The following is a 23601-nucleotide window of genomic DNA, read 5'->3' as shown; positions in this document are numbered from 1 at the left end:
TTCTTTCTTCTTCTCTCTCTCTCTCTCTCTCTCTCTCTCTCTCTCTCTCTCTCTCTCTAACTCAGCTCTCTTTCAAATTAGGATGAATGGCAGATATAACGGTTTTAGGGTTTTGAATACCCGATTCGGGTAGTACCCAGATGTGGCCCAAACGTTCTAATGCGTACAAGTGGCAAATTAGTCACATTTCAATATTTCTCGCTCCCTCTTTTTCATCGTTTTCCCACCCATTAAATACTACAGTACGCACACGTACAAATTCAAAATTTGTAAGTTTATTCAATACTGTTCAAGTTGGTGTAGTGGCTAAAACATCCCTTGTGTTTTTAATGAGTGCATGTTCGAGTCACCTCTTAGCCTTTTTAATTTGTTTTTTTGTTATTTTAAATTAATTCAATTTGAGTTAGATACGAAAGCCATAACATATGTTAAACTAAATCATGGTATCTTGATCGAAGCAAGCCATTTACATAATCTCGTCAAGGCTTTGTGTTTTAGCTTTTCGTTCTTATTTTCGATTGTCGAAAAGAAAAGAAAAAATAGCCATTTTGATAATCACTTAAAAAAAGCTACTAAATATTTAACTTATTACAAAAGTCTTAGGCCGGTACCATACTTAGGCCCAATTTGGTATTAAGTTTTGGTGATTAAAATCACTTAAAATCACTATTTTACCACGATTTTAGAAAGCAAGTTGGGGTTGCTTATTTAAAACTAAGTTTTTAAAAAATTGAGTTTTTAAACCACAATATCAAACTAAGCCTTAGAAGCTAATTAGAACTTTCTTTTTGGCAATGATTCAATTGAATAAGTGTGGAGAAGCATGCATGTAGGACAGGTTGAAATCATAGAAATCAAACAATACATTTTTTTTGGGGTACTAGAGTAGAGTTTGTGTCTGTTTGTATGTCACATTTCAACATTATCACCGTAAGAAACTTCAATGGAAGTCAAGATAAAATGAGAGTAGCTACAATGAAGTATATATTGAATGAGATGACTATTTTAACTGTTTCAGCATGTCTTTCAAGAGCAAAAGAGAAGGCATTGTACGTACAAAAAAAATTTTAACTTTCGAACGGGGTTCAAAGAATTGTCATGTTAAATTCATAAATTATATAGCTAGTTGGTTGCCCTTCTTTGTTTCACAAGGATTTCTTGTTGAACTATAATTCAAGATTTTGGAAAGATTTTTCTTGAGAAGTTAGTCCATCTCTGCAGTTATTTGTTTCTTGTAGAATATTTTGTTTTGTATTAAGTTTCTCAACTTTTGGTAATAGATGTCACATACAAATATCTCTCTGCCCAGTTGACAAATGAATGAATCTTATGCTAATGTATTTATACAATTATACTTTTGTTCCTTTTTGTGACTTTTGTTCCTAAGTTTTTTTTTCCTGCTAATTAAGCTTCCTCAATGATTTTGCTAAATAAACTTTACCTTGGGATACAACGGTACATCCTGTACTGTGTACTGGTTTGAGCTCGATCTCACCAATTTTTTTTTCAAGCTTTTGATCGTATATATATATATATATATTCATGTTTAAACAAAAAAGGCATTTTATTTAATTTCATTCTCAATTTTCTTCAGAATAAAACAACCATTAGAGCAACAAATAGAACTCATTGGAATATTTGTTGCCTATATATCGATCTGATTGTTGTTGTATCTGAAGACAAACTCCGATCCATGAGAGGATTCAAAGGATGGTCAATGGAAAAGGAAGTCACCATTTATGTTGGTTTTTTTAATTCAAAATAAGATTCAAAACTCATAATTTTATTTTAAATATCATTTATTCAAATTGAAGAGTCAGGTTTTTTCTAAAGGTTATGATGAGTTCTATAAATACTTAACTCTTGAAATAAAGAGATATATGTATTTTATATTGTTCACATACTCTTACTCTTCATCTTTCTTGTTTTATTCCTACTTCTTTACTTTAGGTAATTCGATAAACACTTGACACCCCGTTTACCGTTAATCGTGCAAAGCGGATTAGACATCATATGTGACTACAAGGGTTGTATCTTGGAGTTTGTAGACGACCGTCATAACCCGCACGTGGGAAGGCGTCTACGGCTTAAGGACAACGTTAACGTGCCTCTCTTGTAGATCCTATGAGAAACTCTTCAATCCCCTTCTTCTTTATATTATTTATGTTTTTTTTTTTAATTTTTTTATTAAATAACTCATACACCCTACATATGTTACTGAGATTTGAACTCGTAACCTCAAAATTGTTAGTTAACACCTTAACCAACCAGGCCACGACTCATCGGCATATTATTTATGTTTATATTACATGCTTACTTGATTTGATTATTTGATTATATATTTATTATATATGATTTCTAACACAATATTTTTCAACAATTTATATATATGGGGTAGCAATGCCAACATTTATCTAGTCATACATACATACATGATGCATGAACATGGGGTAGCAATGCCACCATTATCTTCAAAGCCAGCTCCATAGCTAGATATGAGAATAATCACCAACCCATACTCCCGAGTCATTGAGACAATCCATCTAGCTCGTATTCACAAGAATTCATATACCAGTAGTGCATGTCATCACTTGGTGATGAGCAAGGGTCGACCTGCTCCATATCATCAAACCACCCATCTCACTATCAGCTGCCCTCTTGGAAATAATCAATGGTCAATTCAGAGTCGATAGAACCCAAACCATTGCTAGCGGCCATTGTTGCACTTGGACTACTCAATTATCTCTTCTTCCAGAGACTGGATTAGGTTATTTACTCTTTCCTCATCGTCCCGAATCCCGATCTTCTTCTTGAAACTCTTGGAGATCGAGGAGAAGAAACAAAGAGATCGAAGACCAAAGAAATGATAGTTCTTAGCTTGAACTTTGAGCATTAATGTTTATGATGCTTCAAAGCGAGCTAGGCCTTTATACATAGGCACATGCATCTCGAGGGTGATCACCTTCCATAATCATGCGATGACCAGTCAATCATGTGCGCATGATCAGCTTCAATAGTCAATTTTCCTTCTTTCAGCTCCTACTCTCTTTTCTAAGTAACTAAAATGGCTTCTTCACTACCTGAAAGCTGGGCATGCATGAGTGCAATTGACAAGTGATAACTAAATCAAAGTACCCGATCGATGCAGATGTGCAGTATGTCGATCAGTTCGTATGTGCATGCTTGTTGCACAAAGATTTCTCTATTTGACTATTTGAGAGAAGGGAGAGAAAGAGTGTGAGAGCGACGTTGGATCGAGGATGGCTTGGTGGGATGTGTCTGATCGAATTTGAAAAATAAAATGAATTATCGAATTATTATGATCTTCATCAGTGTTTGAATATATAAAATAAAGTAACAAAGAAGCAGGTTTCAGAACAAAATCCTAGAATACATATCATCTCTTTTACGTACGCATATATATGGGTTTGATTTCAGTTATGCATTGCATGGTACGTCTTTGAAAAGCCGTAAAGGTATGGTATATATGACTTGTGATATATATAGATACCTTAATTTAAGGTATGAATGTGATCATCAAGCTTAATTAGTGTGCAATATTAATATTATTGAGAGCATCGATCCTTGAAACAGTTTCGTAGCCACGGACAGTAATAAAGAGCTTGTTAATTTCATCCTTGCAATTAGTGATTTAGTGAAAGTGAAATACCAAAGTCGAAAAGACAAAAAGAAAAAAAAGGTTGAAACTTGACTTCTATTATACCGAGTTGAAAGTTCAAGCCCCAATCGCATCACCAGAATCTCTATATACACCACCAGAGAATCATCAAAATTGAGATTTGACAGAAGCACTATATTTTACCTTATCGATAATTCCATCAAGTTTTATTAATTATTGGTACGTAAACCAAATAATAAAGTAATCAGGTATCATCATCGATCATTTGTTAACAACTTTCCTCGTCCCCATAGGCAAATCTAGGATTCGAAAATGGGATGCATTACATATTCGGGTACGTTTAGTACAATTATACATATCGTAGGAGTTCGTGCATGAGCAAGGAGATTATAACTGACGTAAGAGTTCAATATATTGCTCAATGATTAAATTTAGTCTGGAATCAATTGATCAAAATGATAGACATACCATCAAGGAGAATATATATATATATATATATATATATATATATATATTGTTCTCGTTAAGGAGTGAAAACTGGGAATGATATTGTAAGAAAGAAAGAGAGAAAAGAATAAAGAAGAAAATGCAGAGAGAGAGGAGAAAGAAAAAGTGAATAATGGGGAAAGATATGAAGGAATTCTGAACTTCACGGTCAACATTATTAAACTTTTTAATTAGGGCGTAAGGTTAATAATATAGATTTGAGGTTTCATCATGTCAATATAAAAGTTGTGGAAAAACGTATTAAAAAATCGCTTCTCGTAGTGTTAGTGTAAGAAACAGTTGTGAAATTGTTGGTTTTGCCTCGGACCCCTCCTATATATGTACAAATCCTGATTCCGCCGATGTATGCTTTGAGGGAACTTGAAGGCAAGGTTCTGAAGGCAGTGATAAATAACAAGTAGCCAGGTACATCTGCATGTAATCCGATAAACTAACGCCACTATATATTAAAAACAACAATCCTAATCAATCTAACTCGCCTTTTTGATTGCCAAAACAGGCTGATCACGATCATCATCATCATTAGCAGCACATTAGCAGCAGCAGCCCATGGTAGACAAGGTAGGCATTGTGAAAGTAACTTGCGCGCGAACCGTGAATAGGGCTCCACTTCCATATATATCTCCTCTGAAAACAAGTCCTGCTCCACCCAATCTTCTGCAGAAAATCCATTTATTTTAAAAGCCTGAACGAGGACCGGGTACAGCTCGTCCATTCGTCTCTTCATCCCCAGGTAAAGATCGTACTGTGGAATATACTCGGCTGGCACCTCAATCTCATTGTCGTAGTGCCCTACCTCCACGCGCCCATTTGCATAAGCTATTAGCTATGTACGCTCTCAATATGTCACCTGCTTTACAACGATAATGTTCAGAAATGATTCCCTCAAAATTCTTGGGAGGATGTCGGAGCAAATACACCGTCGACTTGCATGTTTCCATGTAAAAATCTATGTTACGTGGGATGGACGTGTCTATGCTGAAAAACTTGTCAACAAATTTGTAGTCTATTTCGTTAAAAAAAAAGGTTTGTCATTGAGAACGAGCGTCTGGATTGACACAAGAACTTGGAGAATCGTCGACTGAGATGGAACCCACCACCCCATCGCCCAACCGGCAATCAGTACTGTGTTGAGAAGGCTCATCCAGACACGACCGTTCGCCCATAGGCAAGGGTTCGGACATAACCCGTGCGACCAGTAATGGACGTGGGGCGGGCGGTTCGGATAATCAAGTGGGAACTTGATGTCAAAGACAAAGAGGGCATCGTGGTAAGGTGTGCCGGCTGCTCCGACGATCGCTGCCCTCATCAGGTCTACGTGCGTCTCGTAGGCGCGCACATAGATGGTGTCCGGGAGACCATTCTCTAAAATTTTCCACTCACGCATTTTTGCCTTGTACACAGTACTATCTCTGTTAGTGAAACAATCTCCATCCTCGCTTTTATTCTTCTTCCCCTTCGTTTGCTTTTCCTCGTTACTGTAGTGGTGGTCTGAGTGATCGGAAACGATGTCGAATTGCTTGAAGTTTGGTTTCGTCGTCGCAGGGATCGTCTTTGCCAGCTTGTCTTAAGATTTATGTGATTGGAAGCCTGTGCTGTTTATAATCACCAGGAGAAGGGAATGGTTTCGGTTTTTGTTTTTGAAAATGTTTCAATTCTCAACAAGGAATAATAGGAGTCCCTGTTGGTATTGCATATTAATTCCGTACATGTTTGATAATAACTCCACCTCATAAGATTCATCAATCCGCTGAAATTGTTACCAAACCCTAACCCTAAATCGTGAACAGAAGAGTAGGATATCCTTTTGTTTCGTGGAGAGACCTAAACCCTACATGCTCGACCATGGTTGGTACTTAATTATTGATAATTAATAAGCATATATATGTTAGAAGGTAAATCTTGGTCAATCATACTAATTGATCATTAGCATTCGATGTATATCAGACGTGAAGACGATTACTAGTGGCCTAGTGGGAACTATTTATATACGCCCTAACGCTCTACTGATCGAATCGATCTCTTGGACCTAGAGCACCACCGTATACATGCTTCTATACATCTTGCCCCGAGTCCTGGCCCTAAACTACAGCATAGAAACACATCACTGAAACAAATTATTTTGATGTCAATTTCTTTTTGGTGATTATGACTTGGACCATTTCAATCACATAACGCATGTTTAATTTCAAATGGATGCTAGCCAAGGACGGGAGCAAAGAGATATAAACTAAAAGCTCAATGGAAACATTTCGGCTTAGAGAACAAATATATCGTGATCATAATTAAGAAACTCACGTACATTCTTAAGGAACTCTGATATTGACTTAATTTGTTTATACATAATCCAATTCGATCAGCTCTCTTTCTTCATATCTAAAGGTTCTAGTGCTCCTCTCCACTAGATAAAACGAAATGTTTTTATTAAAGATCATTAAATACGTATAATATATATATATATATAGCCCTTCTCGGCTGCGGATGTCTGCCCCAATGGTTTTGGTGCGGATTTTCATTTTTACACCACTTTTCAATCGAATTTCCTCATCTCCACCGTCTAGTATCTAGATAATATTGTGTAGATCATCTCTGCAAAATTTCAGCCAATTTGGTGATCGTTAAGGCCCTCAAAATTGTGTTTTTCTGGTATAAACATGAACCGGACAGAATTCAGTCCGTTCATTTGTTTTTCGAGTTTGAGGGCCTTAACGATTACTAAATTGGCTGAAATTTTGCAGAGATGATCTACACAATATTATCTAAATATTAAACGGTGGAGATGAGGAAATTCGATCGAAAAGTGGTGCAAAAATAGAAATTCGCACCAAAACTTTTGTGCGGCCATCCGCAGTTGAGAAAAATCGTATATATATATATATATATATATAGTAGAAATAGTAATCAAGTAGCGCATGCTTTAGTGAAATACGTACATGTGTTTGTTTCATGTATTCAAATTTAAGTAGAGGACAGGATGACTCTCCGATGTACTTCGAACGGATGGATCTATCTGATCTATCATTAATGAAACTCACTAATCATGAATCTATTGGATTAATTAGTAATAACTAATTAGTTCAAATGATCGAATTGATCTCTTGGACTTAGAGCACCGCCAATTTTACGGTGTTTCAAATGGATGCTAGCCAAGGACGGGAGCAAAGAGAATCAGAGATATAAACTAAAAGCTCCATGGACACAATTCGGCCTAGAGAACAAATATATCGTGATCATAAGAAACTCAAATATTAACTTAATTTGTATATATAATCAAATTCGATCAGATCTCTTTCTTCATGCCTGAAGGTTTTTGCAGCCACTAGATAAAATGACAATGAAAATGCTTTTATTTTAAGATAACTAAATATACAAGTGTATTAAGGAAATGTTATGCTTTAATGAAATATGTGCTTTTGTTTATGCATTCAAGTTTGAGTAGAGGAATTTGACTGAATGACCCTCAGATATACTTCGAACTGATCACTGATGGATCTATTTGATCTATTATCAATGGAAGTCACTAATCATGCATCTATTAAACTAGTAATTAGTTCTCAACTCTCAATAATGAGACTATTGGTCCATTGTTATAAGTTAAACGGGCCAATTTGGGCCTCTCTCGAACTAAGCCCAATACTCTGCAACAAAACCCCACTGAAATTAGAAGAGAGAGTAGAAAGAGAGCAGAGATGGCGGGCGCGTTTTGGGGGACTCGAGTGTTGGAGATAGTGAAGAAGCACGACTCCGGCGGCCTGGTTTGGAAGAGAATAAAGCTCACCACCACCCGCAAAGCCAACGCCAAGAAGCGCCTCCTCCGTGTTTGGCAGGTTTAGTCTCTCCATCTCTTCCGATTAGGGTTTATCCTCCGGTTAGGGTTTTACTAATTAAATCTCACGCCTCCGTACTTGCTTTGCTTCAATTGATTACGTCACTTCAAAATTTTCATAATGTTTATCTAGTTTGTGAGTGGATTGTTGTGCATTGCTTCACATGTTTTCGAATTGATAGATACTTTCAGTTTTCACAAATAGGAATTGAGAATTGTGTTTGTGCTAGTCCCAATCGTAAGGAAATGAATTTGAGTTGAGTAGCGATACAGATTGTGTGGATTGGGAGGGAGCCTTTCTGCCAATTAGATGAAATGTTATATGAATAAACATGTACAAGTTTGATTCCTTCTGTAGTCATTGCTCGTAGTCACATCTCTAATGTCGTCAGGTTAAGGGATATAGACTGGAGGGTAATCATTGCTTCTGTAATGTTTAGTTATTGGCTCCGGTGGTTGAAGCTAGCTGAGCCCTTTCTGTAATGTCGGATTTTTTTATTTTTATGTGTGTGTTCTGCATCATATTGCGGATTTCAGATGCATGTATTGTGTATTTCGTTGCGAAATTGAGAAAGTCTTCCCCATGCAGTCAGAATATACTTGCATGATGCAATCCGTGATCCTCTATTTGTAGTTACTTCCCAAGTTTTATAAGCATTTGTGATTTGGGCTGGTACATAGGAAGCTTTTTCTTATGCAGTGTAGATGCTGTTAGCTTTCCTGTTCCAACTTATAGCACATATTTGTTAAAATTTGTATTGAACTTCTCGAAATGGCACTTGCAGAATGAGGCTGTCCTGAGGGCATGTGCGGAACCACCTCCTTCGAAATCGCCTGGGCTTGATGCTAGCGAAGTTGTGAGAAAGACAGCTGAATAGTTGGAAATGAGTAAGAGTGCTAGACAAACTGAATGCATTAGTTTTTTCGTTATTGGCCTTAATGCCTATTTGTATGCACTGTACGTTATGAGATTTAACTGAATGTCATCCTGAACCTGCATTTTGATCTTTCTCTATCTAAGTGCATACTGTATGGCATATTTGAAGTTATTGGATTAGTTGTACCCTAGATAGCTCTGATATTATTCGATAGTAATAATTTATTTTGATATTCTTGCATCCAATGTGTATCTTCAACTTGAGGCTTATTATTGTTGTCAAAAAAAAAAAAATTGAGGCTTATTGATATTCCTGTTTGCTATTTTGCTTCCTGTCCTTAAACTACTTGACAGTTTAAAAGACTCAATTCCACATCTAATTTAAAAGCAGCCTAAGATTGCATATTTAGTAGACCTTAATTTGAAGTTGGTTACTTGTCTAGAGAACAGATGACCCATCAGCCTATTATCTTGTGAAAAATAGATAGATATATACTACTAATGTTTATATCTGCCAACAAGGGGTTCAGTGGAATGTTCATGACAGTGGTTCGCTACTTCCGTAGGATTAGCTATTTTTGCTAGAGTTATCTCAAAACCATACTGTTTGCGGAATCTCGATACCCAGTCTTTGAAGCGGGTTTGATGGATTGGGTGTATAAGACCAATAAGAAATAACTTTCTCTTAAGCATTTTTGAATCAATGATTCATACAAGTGATGCAACACAGTTCATTGGCTAATGAAATATCAAGTATCCCTTCTGGGTTTGAAGGGGTGTTTTTTTTTTTCAAGGGAATCTTTGCACTCCCAAATTCTATAAACAGTGGATAATACTGAATTTTCTCATAGGGGTGATGTGTGGTCCGTTTCATTTATAAGAAAACTGTGATGTTTGACAACAAAAAAGAATGTGGACACGAAAGAAAACCACCAGAAGGAGTTGTAAACTTCCTTGCTAGCAAGTCTCTTCTGTAGGTACAAGACTGATTTTGACATTTGAGAAATTAATTAATTCCTCCTCATTTCATTTTCTTTATGTGTTCGCGCTAATCAGTCATAGAATATGAAGAGAGAGATACTTGTGCAGTTGTGCTCATTCACTTTGTGATCTTGCTCTTTTACACGCAACCCTTTTGATGCTATTACATGTGCTTTGGAGATCTTGTGTGCGTTCAGCTAACATGCTATTATATTATATGTATGCTGTCCCCCGTTTACTTGGTCATTTGATTATCAAACAATTTGTGGTTTAGATTTTACTTCGGATTTTAACAGTTTTACAACCCTATTTGATATATATGTGCTGTCTTGTGTTGTTTTATTTCAGATTTTACGCCAATGAAAGCTACATATGTTAATGTGGATGTTGAAACCTTTCACTTTCTATCCTGAAAGGGAAGAAACATAACTGCACATTAGGCACTTGATCGAAAAGTACCTCTAGTTTAGGGCAAAGGAAAACAAAAAAACAAAGAAGCTACTCAGTCATCACATGCAAGTTGGGGGATTCTCTTTTATCTCTGGCAATGAGCCTAGCACCACAAAAAATATCATCTTCCCCCCATTCATTTCCACCTGGGCAAAATATTCATATCTTGTTTCCAAGAGTTGGTGTTGGCTTTTTAAACTGTTTGAGAGGAAATAGTTGCGTGTGGGAGACATCTCCCACTTAAATTTAAAATACTTCCCAGCCCACCCTATCATTTCAGATTCTCAAGCTTTGGATCCCTTTCCCCTTCCCTCTTTGTTTCACCTCGAATTTTAGGTTTACGATTAGTTTATTTTCTAGAGACAACCCTTCATTAACAACAAGAGGTCCACAAATTAATCGCGGCGATTGCGACCGGGGTTAAATCTGAACTAGAGAATGCTGTTTGGAACTAGTTAAATACAAATTAGGAGATGTCTTTGTTGCATAGATACTAAGCAACCCCTGAAAACTTGATTTTAGAGAAAAACACATATAAAAGTGATGGGTTGGTTTTCTGCCTTCTAGTGTCTGGAACTGGTCAATTGAGATTAATCAGAGGAGCATTACACATTCCCTGTCTGCTTGGGTAATGTCATTGGTGCAATGACGGAAACGCCCTTCCCTCGACAAGGACACCTCTTGTGTGTTTCTAGGACAGTTTTGGGGGTTTCTTCTTCTATATCAGTGATTGACCTAATCAGTTTTGCTGTGTGGTCTACCATGACGGGCTTCCCACGTGATTGACAATTTGATAACCCAAGTCAGAAATCCACAGATCCAATCCAAGTTCTCCTTTCTCTGATTTTTTTATTTTTGATTTTCTCTGATGGGAAATGAAAATTCATATTTCAGAATAGCAAACAGTGACGTGAAGAACTCCAAAAGCCCCTCTCTTCTTGATACACCAGTGTCACAAGAAACTTGGGTCGGCATGTATTTCCTTATCTATATGATAATTTAGTTCCTTCTCCTTTTTCCTGTTTATGGCATGTCAAATTAGCTCAATTATGCATAACCAAGAGGCTTTAATATTGTTAATGCCGTCCCTTGTGTACCTGATGTCCACTTGGCGCCCTCTCATGGGTTTGTGGCCTATCTTCAAACCTTTCTAGCCTATGATATCATCCTCCATGTTTTTCAAGGACAACCACCAAGCTCTTGTAGTTTTCCTTCACAGTTCATCTATCAAGTAATAGTGAATTAAGACATCATGTTTCTTTTAATCTTTATGACATAATGACATACATGTTTTCTCTAATTAGTGACAAAATCGGAACGTATAAAGTTCTTATAAACTATTTAGTCAAAAACGAGAGTAACTATCTTTATTGAACTCTCAAAATCCGTATAGCGGACGGCATATTACGAGTCGTTCTTGATGATCAAGTAATGTTAGCAAACACTGACCTTTAATTTATATAACAGTTGATAATTGATGTTTTATTGTGATTACCATAATGATAAAGCTTGTACTTTCGTGTTTCATGGCTTTGATAAGATATTAGTAACTAATGGTTTGAGTCAACTATAGCAGGCTCGTGGTTCTTGCATGTCTGCCACGGCTGCAAAATTGGAGCGAAATTATTAATTTGTATTAGTAGGAACTAGGAAGTAATGGAGAAAAGTATTTTACATTATGAGCATGAAGTGCTAGCATCTCATTTTTCATATTCCTTCAAGTCAATGCTGCAGAGGACTTGGAAGATGGTGGGAGGATGATCCCTCCTCTAATCTGGGTTTTACCCATATCATTATAATAGATATTGTTCCACAGCGGTCGTTTACTTTGATTAAGAAACATAAAACACACAATGTCATGATTAGCATCTTTGACAAAACGTGGTGCGGAGTTTTTTTGTTTAAATTCTTCTTCTGGATTAAGAGGTACCGTTTACGTAAACTCGCAGGAATGAGCAAGAAATCATATGCTTTTGGGAATTTAAGGTCATGGATCAGTTTTCAAACTTGGGTCCCTTTGCCTCATTTTGTTTTCAATAATCGCAGCTGTCCCTGTTAGCAATCCACTGTGTTTTTTAATTTCTAACTGGTCTTGAAGATTCAAATTTTAGTTAAACCTGTCTCTCCTGCACCATCATACCTATCCTTATTAGTCCTCTGGTTACTTGTATGACACTGAAACGAGGGAGGAATATTGCAGAAGATGAAATAAATTTACATTAGAGTCGGAATGTCTGTGTCTCGGAATAAGATTCTGCGCTTGATTTTTCAATGATGCAGATTTGAGTTGGAGTGGACTTGGTCCGTTTGAAAACAATGTTAGAGGAATTGGGTTCCTTTTGAGTGATGATTTTGCCTTTTTTCCACAAAGAGATTTTGGGAACCTTGCACGACGGTGATGATTGATCTTTCTGAGATTATATTCGATTCTTCCATAATCTATGGATTGTTATTGGCTTCCAAATTATATGCCTTTCTGTACAAGAATGCGAAATAAAGTGCGCTACGAGGAGAATTCAGAAAACTTTGGGGGATTTGATTACATAAACAACCATCTGCTAACATCCATTGCTCAATTTGCTCTTCATAACAACACCGACTACAAGTTAATTCTTCAACGCCGATTTCTATCTTGAATCACAGACACTGGGGGGAGGCAGGCTCTTAAAACATAAGTTGACCCAAGACTGATTTTACTGGATTGATTTTCTAGATGGTTATTCTGACAAATTAAGCAACAAGAAACTAGCTTCAGAAAGAGACTTCACTGTTTTCTTCTAAAATAAGAAAGACTATTGCAGCTACTGCTCTCTTCACGCTCCTCTGTCTCGCTAGATACGACATCTGTGACTCCACTTGAACCTGAGGATGAAGAACAAGGCGCAAGGCTCAATTTGGCTCTGTCTTTGGTCATGAAATCGTAGAAAACAGGTCGAGTAATCCTTGGTTTTTTCGCCACTCGGTCAACATTGCAGGCCTGCACTTGAACTTGTTCCTCTTCATTTTTACCACTGCCTCTTTTCTTCAAAAATATGCGGCAAAGAACCCAATTGTTCACCGGAACATGGCTCTGCAACAACACATGAAAATAACCATTAACAAACATTAACAAGGGTGTTTGAAATGGGGTTTTGCTCAAATTTGGTATACTGTAAAATTGAAACTCACTTGGGTAGTGGAGTTATTTTTATCTTCAGCTAAAACGAGGCGATACTCGTGCATAATCCAATCGGTCCGAGCCCCATGTGGAGGTTTACCTCTGTAAAAAACCAAAGTCTTCTTCATCCCCACAACTTGGTTACCCCTGGAAGCCACAATTTGCTTGTCCAAACCAGTTGCCTTCCAATACCCAGAACCTGTAGCTCTGTTTGATCTGTTCCCATTTGGATACTTTGCCTCCCTAGTGCTGAAGAAGTACCTCTCTTGCTCTAAGTCACCTAAACCCACAAACCCATTTCCATCAGAACCAACTAATTCTCATGACATTGTAGAACCATTTCAATAAACTGAAAATAAAAAACACCAACCTGGCAAATCCCAAGGATCAGACTTGCAGACCTCAACCTCAGGGATGATGGAAGCAGGCAAAGGGCAGGAGTAGACCTTGCGCTTCAAGTACTGAAGAACAAGCTCTTCGTCAGTTGGATGGAACCGGAAACCAGGAGGCAATCTCAGCTCTCCATTCCTCACAAAACTAAGCTTCTCCATATCTTAATGTCCGAACAACAAAAATTTGAACTTGAAACCCCAATTAAACAAGTGCTTGCCCTTTAAGGCCTTTAGTCCAGTTCAAGTTGAGGGAATTCAGATGGCAAGTATTTTATAGTTCCATTAGAGGTTGAACAAGATGAAAGAATGATGTGATTAGCAACAACAAGAACAAGAGGGAACAAGAACAAGGAGGGAGAAAAAGTTGGGGGGAGAAGGTGGGAGGATCAATGGTGGGTATGATAGTGAGAAAGTGTGGCTTCTTTTATAGTAATGGGGGGGTGTTAGAGACAATGGAAAGAAAGGAAGAACAAGACGAGAGAGACCCCCTTTGGCGTAAACCAGACTCAATCTCCTTTCCCTTTGACACTATTTTAACAAAACGTCCCGGGCTCTTAACTTTTCCGTTTCCAACCAAAACCCCCTTGGAAATAACCGAACCCGTTAAACTCAAAACACCCTAACTTCAAATTCCCGCTTTTGTCCTTGGACGCTTCGAAACGTTTCAGCGCTGGCGGGTGGCATTTCGGTCCTGTCACGCAAGGTGGAGTTACCGTCCCGAGGCGGGAAGGGTGTTCTCGTCTTTTCGTTTAGAGTCCGAGTAGTTAGCAAACTGCCTTTTACGGTCCTCCGTAGGGATGAAGTAAGCTTGTGTCACGCTGACAGCTGTAGGTCACCCCCCAAAGAGGAGGGCCTTTCCGAAATTACGGTTGTGGCCCTCACGGGTCAGCGAGAATGGTTATGGTGCTGCTGGGAAGCAAAACCGTTGGGTGCTCACCAAACGTGAAAGTACGGATTTTCGTCCTCTTTTTATTTTTTGTTTGGAATTTAATTTCTGTTTTTTTTTTGTTGTTGTCAAATGAAGCTCTCTCTTGCTTTTCTTTCCGTACGACCCAAAATAAGAAGCAAGTAGCAAATTTTTTTTTTGTTGATGAAGAAGCAAGTAGCACTTGTTCTTTGCGTGGACAATTTGGCTTTGTTAACACTTATTGGACTTATTATGTGAGGAGGGATGATTAGATACAAGCTAAGGAGTCCAGATTCCTAGCTTCCTAATTTGTCTTTGCACCAAACACTAGATTGAATTTGATGCAAGTTAATGATAGCTAACAGTAAGAACAAATTTACTGCCATTATTCCTTCTAAAATGGGCATTTCATGATTTAAATGGGAAAAATTAAGTTTTGTTAAAAAGAAGTGTTTTATCTAAGTGATAAGCTTGTTAACCACCTGGTGTAGTAAAAATTGTAAAGTTGGTCGTGCTACTTAAAATAGAGACCCCATGTCTAAAGTTTTAGTCTTGAATTCCATCAGTTTGTGGCTAACATGTTTGAGAGACTTTTGTGTTCGTGCGCTTGCGGCGGCAGATTAGTCTGACTTTGTTGGAATACTCTCGTGAACCTCAATCCAGATACCGACTGGTTTTATGTGTTACTAACTTGTTAACGTAATCGTGATAGTTTGCTATCTCATTTCCAACCAAAACGAATTGTAAGCTTGTTGACATGATTAATTATTAAACAAGTGATATAGAACTATATTTTGGGTCGACCTTACCTTAATTATATAGATCAATCTAAATGAAAGAACAATTTCACACAGCAACCCTTGACTTTCGCAGTGACTCACGACAACGTCCACAACCATAATGCAACTAGTTTTATTCGTTTACCTTATATGTCATAAGAGAAATTCACAAGTTAAATACCATATATGGTTGATAAAAGGTTCATAAACTTAAAATACATACTTGTCTCCAGGGTTAAACTCTCAGTTATAGATCTGGCTTCTTTGCTTAGATTTATGTTGCTTTGATTTGTTTGGAGTTTTTACAACCATTGGCTTGAGTAAGGATGACGGTCTTAGATTGTACTCAGTCCAATGGTTATAAGAATTTCAAACAAATCCAAACAAATAAGCCAAATTTCTCAGTTATTGACCAATCGTTAGACAAAGCAGCTCTTACCAATATGAAATCGGACCTTGGTATGTCAAAAAATGATATGAAATTGAGTTGTAGTTATGATATATATATATAACTAGCAAAATAAAAAATTTCAAGCATGTTTGTAATTCATCGAGGTCATTGTCCAACTCAATCGTGCGATTTAGACCTAACCATATGACCGAGTTCGTCCAGAAGTGGACTCAAGATCTTTGACTTCACATAAGAACTCACTACGATGTTCATGAAATCATGACCATTGCCGGTGTATAAATTAGGGAGAAAAAATGTTTCAGAAATGAAATTGAATATATAAGATGTCTACTCATTTAATCTAAAATCTAACGGTTGGAAATACTGATAGTAAACTACTTACTATATAAATTTAGGAGAAAGCTTTCTTGGTTAATTTGGATGTATTAAACAATCTGTCTTGTTACATAAAAATAGTTTAGCAAGGATGGGGACCAAAACTCGTGTAAGATCATTTTGATGCACCAAATATTGGTCTCGTATTTAATGGGTTGGATGGAATCACATATAGGAGTACACGCATAGCGATGCGTGTTGAACTATGCTCAATATTTCGTATCAAACATTGCTAATAGAAACATGCTACTTGCGTTGCGTTTCCTATCATCACCATTCCCATCTTTCTCTCAGTTTTATTTCTTCTTGGTAGAAATTAAAAGATGAAAAGCAAAAAGGAAACTGGAGGAGGGTAATTTGGTAATTGGGGGCGTAATGGCGTCGTGTGGGGGTGGGTGAGGGAATAAAAGTCAGGGACCCTACATGCCTCCAAAACGACGGGCACCCACGTCGGATTTAGGGTAAGTGACAAAAATGCCACCTCCAGTCGATGCCCCATTTCAAGATTTCCTCAATCTTCTTGTCTCACTATTTTTGATCAGCTGCAAATTGCAAATTTTAGGAGATCATCTCTCGAATCTCCTCTTCCCTATTGACACTCCTACCCCTTTTCTTCCCAAACCAAATTCTAGCACACTCAATCTCTCTAGTAACAAAAATACACGTGTCCTTACTATCGTTCAGAACTACCTTATTATTTCGAGACACTGTAACCCTTGCAACATTGGTCTTTTTTTTTTATTATATATTGTCGTGTAAGTATACGGTGTAATTTTAGTCATTTGATCAATATTTATATTGTGATCATAATTTATTTGTATTAGTGTCATATAATCTTAATGATTCATAAAAGTTTGTATAGATACACATCGTATACTGAATATTCTATGATGTATCATGGTTCAAATAAAAATATATTTGTCTTACATTCTAGTTAGATTCTTCGGGTTCTAATTATCTACTAGTGAACTAGACGTTGGAGTTATGAGATAGTCACAAAATGAACTATGTACTAGCATTAGTTTAACTCAAGATAAAAGATGACAGCAGCGTCGACAAATCTATTCATCCTCACCAAAATTTCTTCCATAATTATGACTTTTTCTCCATAGTACAAATCATGTTATGCCATTAAAATTGAACTAGTACGTCATACCATCAATCTGGTACAAAATAAATATCCAGAGTCATTCAACCTGCCAAGCAACAGAGTACTATGAAAAATAGAAGAAAAGAATCAAAGCTTTGGAGCACTCATGTAACCTTATAATTTAATTACAGTGACTCCTGCACTGAAATGCATTTAAAACAGAACCACCGAGATATTTTCAGTTAGAAAAAAATTAATTAACTAACTAAATCAAGGCAGGCCGGAACGGCAGTCGTGGTAGTACATCTGACTCAGCAGGGGTAGTTCGGGCATAAGAGAAAACTCAAAGTGGGACGTAACGTGGGCCGGTTGAGAGGTTCTAGTTAAACCGGAGCCTCAAACATTGACATTTCCAGAAAAGCTTGACTACGTATGGAGAAGGGCAACCCCTTTTCAATTCTTTTCTTCTCTCCCTTATAAAATTAAATTAAACTTACTTCCACTTGTTATGTCTCCGACGTTCTATTTGGATCAATCGAGAGGAAAAAGAGAACATCGCCGGTTTTCTCTGTAGTTGATCATCGTTGTTGTTTAGAGTGTCGAACAAAATAAATTAACTTTTCAAGCATTAGATTATCAATTTATAATATTTTTTTTATACAATTATGAATGAAGAACTATTCGAGTTATCATTCCTGTTAATTAGAAAAGAAGAATTATAAAAACCCAAAACGAAAGTATAAGAGATGCGCACAAGCAAGTGAGCAACGTGGTGAAAAGGCCAAGTTGAGATTATATATAAGTGAGGAAGGAAAGGGAAGGGAGAATAGTTGGGAGTTTTGAGTTGGGTGTTTCGTAAGCAAAATTGCGGCTGTGATTTTTATTTTGGTTTGTTTTTTTGGGTGTTGGTGTTTGGGGTTTTCTATTGGAAGGAGAAGATTGGAGGGGTCAATGGAGGTTGCGTGTGGGTGTTGAAGAGGGTTTTAAGGAGTAAGAAAGAAACGTCAAAGGATTCAATTATTGTGTTTCGAGTAAAATATGTTGGTCACTGGAAAACCCCTTTCTGCTGCTTCTTCCTCTTAACCTAGCTAACCTAGATTCTCATATTTCACACTTCTCTCCCTCTTCTGTGTGCTTATGAATCAGAGAAGAAAACCCTTTTTTGTTTTTTAAAAATTTGGGGGTTTGGCTTGGTATTTCTTCTTCCTCTTCTTCTTCTTCTTGCTGGGTCATTTTACTTTTGTGGGAATTCATCTCTTTAGGGTTTTCTTCTGTTGCAAGCATCCTGATGTGTACACCATTGCCGTTTTGACTAATGAATTGGACATAAAGCTTACAAGTTCACATGAATGGAGAGGAGAAAGTTTGAAACTTGGGTTTGCAGAACCCAATAAAAAGGGGTTACTTTGAAGGAAACGCAAAGCATTAGAAGAATTTAGGGTTTTTCCCTTGTTGGGTTCATAACAGATTGACCAGTTTATTTAAATCCAAGTTGCTGCATGCTTTTCTTACCCTAATCTAATAGTTACTAATAATACTCTCGTCTATGTTAGAGTAACTGAATTACTTACCGTTTCAAATGAATATATGATATTATATAGATGTTTAAGATTAAATGACACTAATATATTGTACGCGCAAGACAGTTAAGTAATAGTAATAAATGTAGTTTCTGTACTTAATTATTAGGTGGGTAGAGTTCAAAAGGGAAATTTGATGCTGAAGAAGAAAAACAATGCTTGCTCAATCATTTTAGTATTATATGTGCTCTTTTCTTCATAGGCCATCATTTCCCATTTTCTAATTAGTGCTGCCTCAGCACAGCGACAGAGTAAATTTTATATGCATGAAAAGTTCCCCAATTATTATTATATATGCAAGATTAGGGTTTCGTGGAGTTCAATTAGGGGCATGGAAATGAATAAAAATTCAATTTGTCTCTGAAGAAAAATATACGAGTGTGATCTCATTTCATGATACTAAAAAAATCCGCAGCAAGCAATCGCTTGTAATATAGGCAAGTGACATATACATATGTTTCACAAATAAATATTAACTAATATATATATTTATTTCTAGAACAGAGGTTGAAGACTGGAGACTGTAAATTTCTTAATTATATCTCAAGGAGTCGCCATAGATTGATTTCAAAGTTGACCCAGCTATTGTTTAGCAGTGCAAATTGGCTTACAGAGATCATTTGGTTACTTCCTAAACATGCATTCCTGCATATATAATATCTTATAGAGTTTGATTGAGATGGATCATTTTCCTTGATTTTAAAGCTAACCCAAGTTGTCAACCAGCCTGAAGCAAGCTATTTCGTATCGGCCATGAGATTAATTAGGTTTTACAATTGAGGATATATGTAAGACGTAAGCTAGCTGCTAGCATCAAACAAGAGAATCTATAGCTGTTTTTCTTCACTTATTAGCAAGCAATTTTAAGCCCAGTATTTTGGAACATGACCAGCATGATTAAACAACACCCAAATTGCTTTACATTGATTGGTTCTTAGGTTACAAGTAGCAGTCATGTATGTCTTTATTTGCTATGTATCTTGAATGTATCTGACAAGCTCTATCTTAATCATGTGGCTTAGCTACACTGCCTAAGTGTGATATTTTAATATTTTAGAATGAAAAATAAATGGTGTTCGTATTGATTAGTACAATCAAAGTTCTAACCGTGTCGTACGTACATAAGTATTAAAAAAAGTGAGTTATTGTGAGTATGTTGGATGAAAATGATGTACGCATGTCCTTCGACATGTAGCTAGGTTCGAATGTCATAGTGATTTCCTAATTAGGGCTGGCTAATGATGGTGTTAAACTCTTAATTACAATGTATAACGACTTATCCACTTGTCCCCATGAATTCATGACAATCTTGTACGTATATGTATATTGTACATGTCAAGGGGATTGAGACGTACGTACCTTTCTTCCTTGCTACTACTTTCTTGAGCTGCCAACTTGGAATCGAATCGAATCGAAAGAGCTTTGTGTGGAACAAAGAAACTTCCTCAAAAGGCTCATCCAAAATTTGAAATGGTAGCAAAGATGGATGTCTTTTTTGGGCAAGTGAAACCAATTTGGCCCACTTGATAACATCACCCTCGATCACTCCATGTAAAGATACGTACGTACGTCTATAATCAAATCATTCTACGAAACTTACAAGGTATATATTCTACTTCCAGAAGCAAACTTACATCGTCTTCCTGATTTTAACTTTATTCCAGGTTTTCATGAGCTCTAGGACAACCCTTCTATTAGTAAAAACAGGGAAAATTTACTGCTGACTTACTATTTCTAACCTCTATATGGGGTTATATCTGTAGTGATGCATTTTGGTAAGCACAGGCATAACCCACCGGATTCAGCTACTAATAGCCGAAATCCGCAAATTTGAGCGGCCTCGAGCAGTTAAACGCATGTCGCAAGAAGCGACAGCAAGTCGAAATGGCTCAAGGCAGTTGTGCACAGCCTAGGATAAGCACTACTCTACGGGAACTTCACAGGGAAAACTCTGCACATATTGAATGGGTGGAATTTGTACGGTTGGGCCAGGAGTATCAAGTACGAGCGTGCTGAATTTTCCTTTGGTTTGAAGCTTACTTGGTCAGGACTTTTTTTTTTTGGTGAGAACAGATTTCATATAGTCGTATACATTCCAAGTGACTAAGGTTAACCTTCAAGGCTTCAATAGTCTGAAAATGATACTACTGCATACTCTTTTCATCATACAATGTGGACTGGGCTTTACAAAATGCTGTATACATCGAGAATAACATCATCTCTAGAAGGTATCAAACAGAAGTAATTCAATCCTGAACTTCTGAAATTCATGTTGATAAAGTGATCTCTGTGCAGTACTCATCTTGTGTAGCTCTATATATGCACAGAACAAGATATAGTTTCTTTCTACTTGTCTATTTGGGCTGCTGTATGACTGTATGGCCTAACTAAATCTCAGAACCTCTAGCTACTAGGAAAGGAAGTGTCAGTTGTCCTATGAGAGTTCATGTACTAGGGTACTACTCAGTCACAAACTGCACCTGTGATCTCTTGAACAAGGTCAACAATCACTCCGTCAACACCCATCTGAAGTTGCAGGCACACAGCCTTTACCATATTACTGCAAGAGCACATGCATATAATTCATTGTCAGATCGATAAGTTCTCTAGAAATTCTTGCATACAACTAGTGTATACAATAACTTCTCTCACATCTGATGACCAACATAAAACTGGTTGTCAAGAGGCATTTTATGCAAAAAGTGAAAACGTATTTGGAATTATGATGACAGACACTTAGGAAGAAAAATGAGCTTACTTTAGTTGGCCGTAAGTTAACAGGCGAAGATTGTTCCCTTGAATCCCGGTTACAGCTTCTTCATTTCCCAAGATAGCACTCACTTCTGAAACAATGCCTTGCAAACCACCTGCCAAGCACACCTTAACTGCTGCTTCCAATGAGTTTTTTCTAGCATCAACATGCATTTGATGATACCCTCCTTCAGTGAGGAAATATACCTGGGTAAAAATTATAAATCAGACACTGAGAAGTCGTTCTATCTATTCAAAACACCAAGTTTGGATGAAACTTTCCAATCAAGGTGATCTACTTACAGGATAACTGCTCTGCATTTTTCTTATCAAAAGAGCTGCATCAGGCTGAAAGGTTGAGAAGAAGATTGGTCTTCCCTTTGCATAATCATTTATCACCTGTTTACACAACTTTCAGTAAAAATACCCACTTGTATGTTCAACATTATATAGCAAAGAGGTTGAACAGTTTCATTTTCAATCCATTTTAACAACCTATATGTACTGATTCTGAATGAACATTGCAGAAGAATAATGTTCAAATACCCAATTCCAATTTGTGTTCTACCAATAATTGGACCTTAAGACAACAATCATTACACGTATATAGACTGTAGAATAAGCATTCTTACCTGCAAAATTACTTGAAGAACATGCTTGAGCTGTCTCTCTGTGTAGACTATGTGATCATCAAACTTCAGTTCCATATTAAATCCCAGCGAATGCTCAAGGTTCTCAAACGCCTCTTGCAATGTGCATAGGGGGGCATCCTTTTCCACCTTCCACTCAAAAATTCTTCCATCTTTCATTTTTCTAAACAGAGGCATTCCCATCTGTATATTCATCACATTAGACTAGTTTAACAAAACATCCACATATACAAAAATTTTCAATATGAAAATGAACAAGTCGGCATTGAAGATGACCTCTCCAAGATGTTTCTGGGGTCCATATGAAAGAAATTCTGGTAGCTTAAGGTCTGTAACTCTCTTCTCAATGAAAACTCCCTGAAGCCAATATGTACAAATTACACTAACGAACATAAGCAGATTAAATCAAGAACTTGTGGATTTAGAGTGACTGATCAAGAACCAACTAACCTTGTCATGAGTGACGATAAAGTTGTCATGAAAAATTACTGGACAGTCATCTTTGGTCACCTACAAAAGGAAATTCTGAATACTGTAAAAGCAAGACTACTGAGAAAACAAACTGTGACACAATGTAGAAGGTGCATCAAGATTAGTGATCTTGTTTACGAATTGGAAACCCAAAAGAAGTACAAAGATACCTGAACGTCCAACTCAACGAAATCAATTGGGAATTGAGCAGCAGAATTGAAGGAGAGGATTGAGTTCTCTTTGATTGCTCTCATTCTGATATCAGAGGACTGCAACATGTTCATTCCATTTCCCCTGTGTCCTATCAATACCAACTTCGGCCATTTGTGCCTGCATTTTCTTGCTTCACCTTCATCATCCCCATCTATTCACAAAACCCAAGAACCCAAAATCCCAGAACTCAGAATCAAATCTTTCTTGAAATTTAGAACAAGAATGCAGAGAATGTAATGAAAGACTAGAATTCTGACCTTCAGTCATCAATGGCGGGCAGAAGAAGGGTAATGTGGGATAGTCTTGGGCTTGGAGAAGCTTGGGAAAGAAGCAGAGCTGAGGCGCCTTGAGAGCCATTTGTGGATTCGTCTTTGGAAAAACGAAAGTTGCAAGCTTTTCATTCAAGAAATGAAATTGGCTGTGAAAGAAAACTGGAAAAAGTTGATAGCTTGGGCTAGGGGGTAGAGGGTTTTTATATGGCTGTTCAGTTGACTGAAATTACGGAAATAACAAACACATCCCATAGAACACTTTTTTTTTCTT

General features: G+C 37.1%; 3 protein-coding genes across 3 annotated transcripts; 1 reads left to right on the top strand and 2 right to left on the bottom strand.

Annotated features, from left to right (window-relative positions):
- The first annotated feature begins 7823 nt into the window (after positions 1–7823).
- LOC101295884 lies at positions 7824–9505 on the top strand. The gene is made up of 2 exons (XM_004310068.1): positions 7824–7974; positions 8759–9505. The coding sequence occupies exons 1-2, from the start codon at positions 7837–7839 to the stop codon at positions 8849–8851; spliced, it is 231 nt and encodes a 76-aa protein (XP_004310116.1). The 5' UTR covers positions 7824–7836; the 3' UTR covers positions 8852–9505.
- Positions 9506–12801: 3296 nt separating this feature from the next.
- Positions 12802–14270, bottom strand: LOC101295589 (NAC transcription factor NAM-B2-like). Its single transcript, XM_004310067.1, has 3 exons — positions 13809–14270; positions 13450–13718; positions 12802–13351 (listed from the first exon to the last, which is right to left on the bottom strand). Exons 1-3 carry the CDS (start codon positions 13987–13989, stop codon positions 13046–13048), a joined length of 756 nt encoding a protein of 251 aa, XP_004310115.1. The 5' UTR covers positions 13990–14270; the 3' UTR covers positions 12802–13045.
- A 7166-nt stretch (positions 14271–21436) lies between these two features.
- LOC101310776 (glycerophosphodiester phosphodiesterase GDE1-like) lies at positions 21437–23415 on the bottom strand. Its single transcript, XM_004310185.1, has 8 exons — positions 23316–23415; positions 23016–23209; positions 22825–22884; positions 22651–22731; positions 22357–22557; positions 22028–22123; positions 21732–21931; positions 21437–21533 (listed from the first exon to the last, which is right to left on the bottom strand). Exons 1-8 carry the CDS (start codon positions 23413–23415, stop codon positions 21437–21439), a joined length of 1029 nt encoding a protein of 342 aa, XP_004310233.1.
- Positions 23416–23601: the final 186 nt, after the last annotated feature.

The sequence above is a fragment of the Fragaria vesca genome, unplaced genomic scaffold (assembly GCF_000184155.1).
Source record: "Fragaria vesca subsp. vesca unplaced genomic scaffold, FraVesHawaii_1.0 scf0513160_u, whole genome shotgun sequence".
In the NCBI taxonomy this organism is placed as follows: Eukaryota; Viridiplantae; Streptophyta; class Magnoliopsida; order Rosales; family Rosaceae; genus Fragaria; species Fragaria vesca.
The sequence above is the reverse complement of the archived record's forward strand: the minus strand, read 5'-3'. Positions and strand labels throughout refer to the sequence as shown.

Bases quoted from the DNA above. Each gene is read 5' to 3' on its own strand.
- LOC101295884 (XM_004310068.1), top strand. From the start codon at position 7,837: ATGGCGGGCGCGTTTTGGGGGACTCGAGTGTTGGAGATAGTGAAGAAG. The intron at 7,975-8,758 runs GTTTAGTCTCTC...TGGCACTTGCAG, and splicing joins GCCTCCTCCGTGTTTGGCAG to AATGAGGCTGTCCTGAGGGC.
- LOC101295589 (XM_004310067.1), bottom strand. From the start codon at position 13,989: ATGGAGAAGCTTAGTTTTGTGAGGAATGGAGAGCTGAGATTGCCTCCT. The intron at 13,719-13,808 runs GTTGGTGTTTTT...TTGTGGGTTTAG, and splicing joins TGATCCTTGGGATTTGCCAG to GTGACTTAGAGCAAGAGAGG. The intron at 13,352-13,449 runs GTGAGTTTCAAT...GTGTTGTTGCAG, and splicing joins AAAATAACTCCACTACCCAA to AGCCATGTTCCGGTGAACAA.
- LOC101310776 (XM_004310185.1), bottom strand. From the start codon at position 23,415: ATGGCTCTCAAGGCGCCTCAGCTCTGCTTCTTTCCCAAGCTTCTCCAA. The intron at 22,558-22,650 runs GTCATCTTCAAT...ATGAATATACAG, and splicing joins CCCAGAAACATCTTGGAGAG to ATGGGAATGCCTCTGTTTAG. The intron at 21,534-21,731 runs GTAAGCTCATTT...GTGCTCTTGCAG, and splicing joins TTAACTTACGGCCAACTAAA to TAATATGGTAAAGGCTGTGT.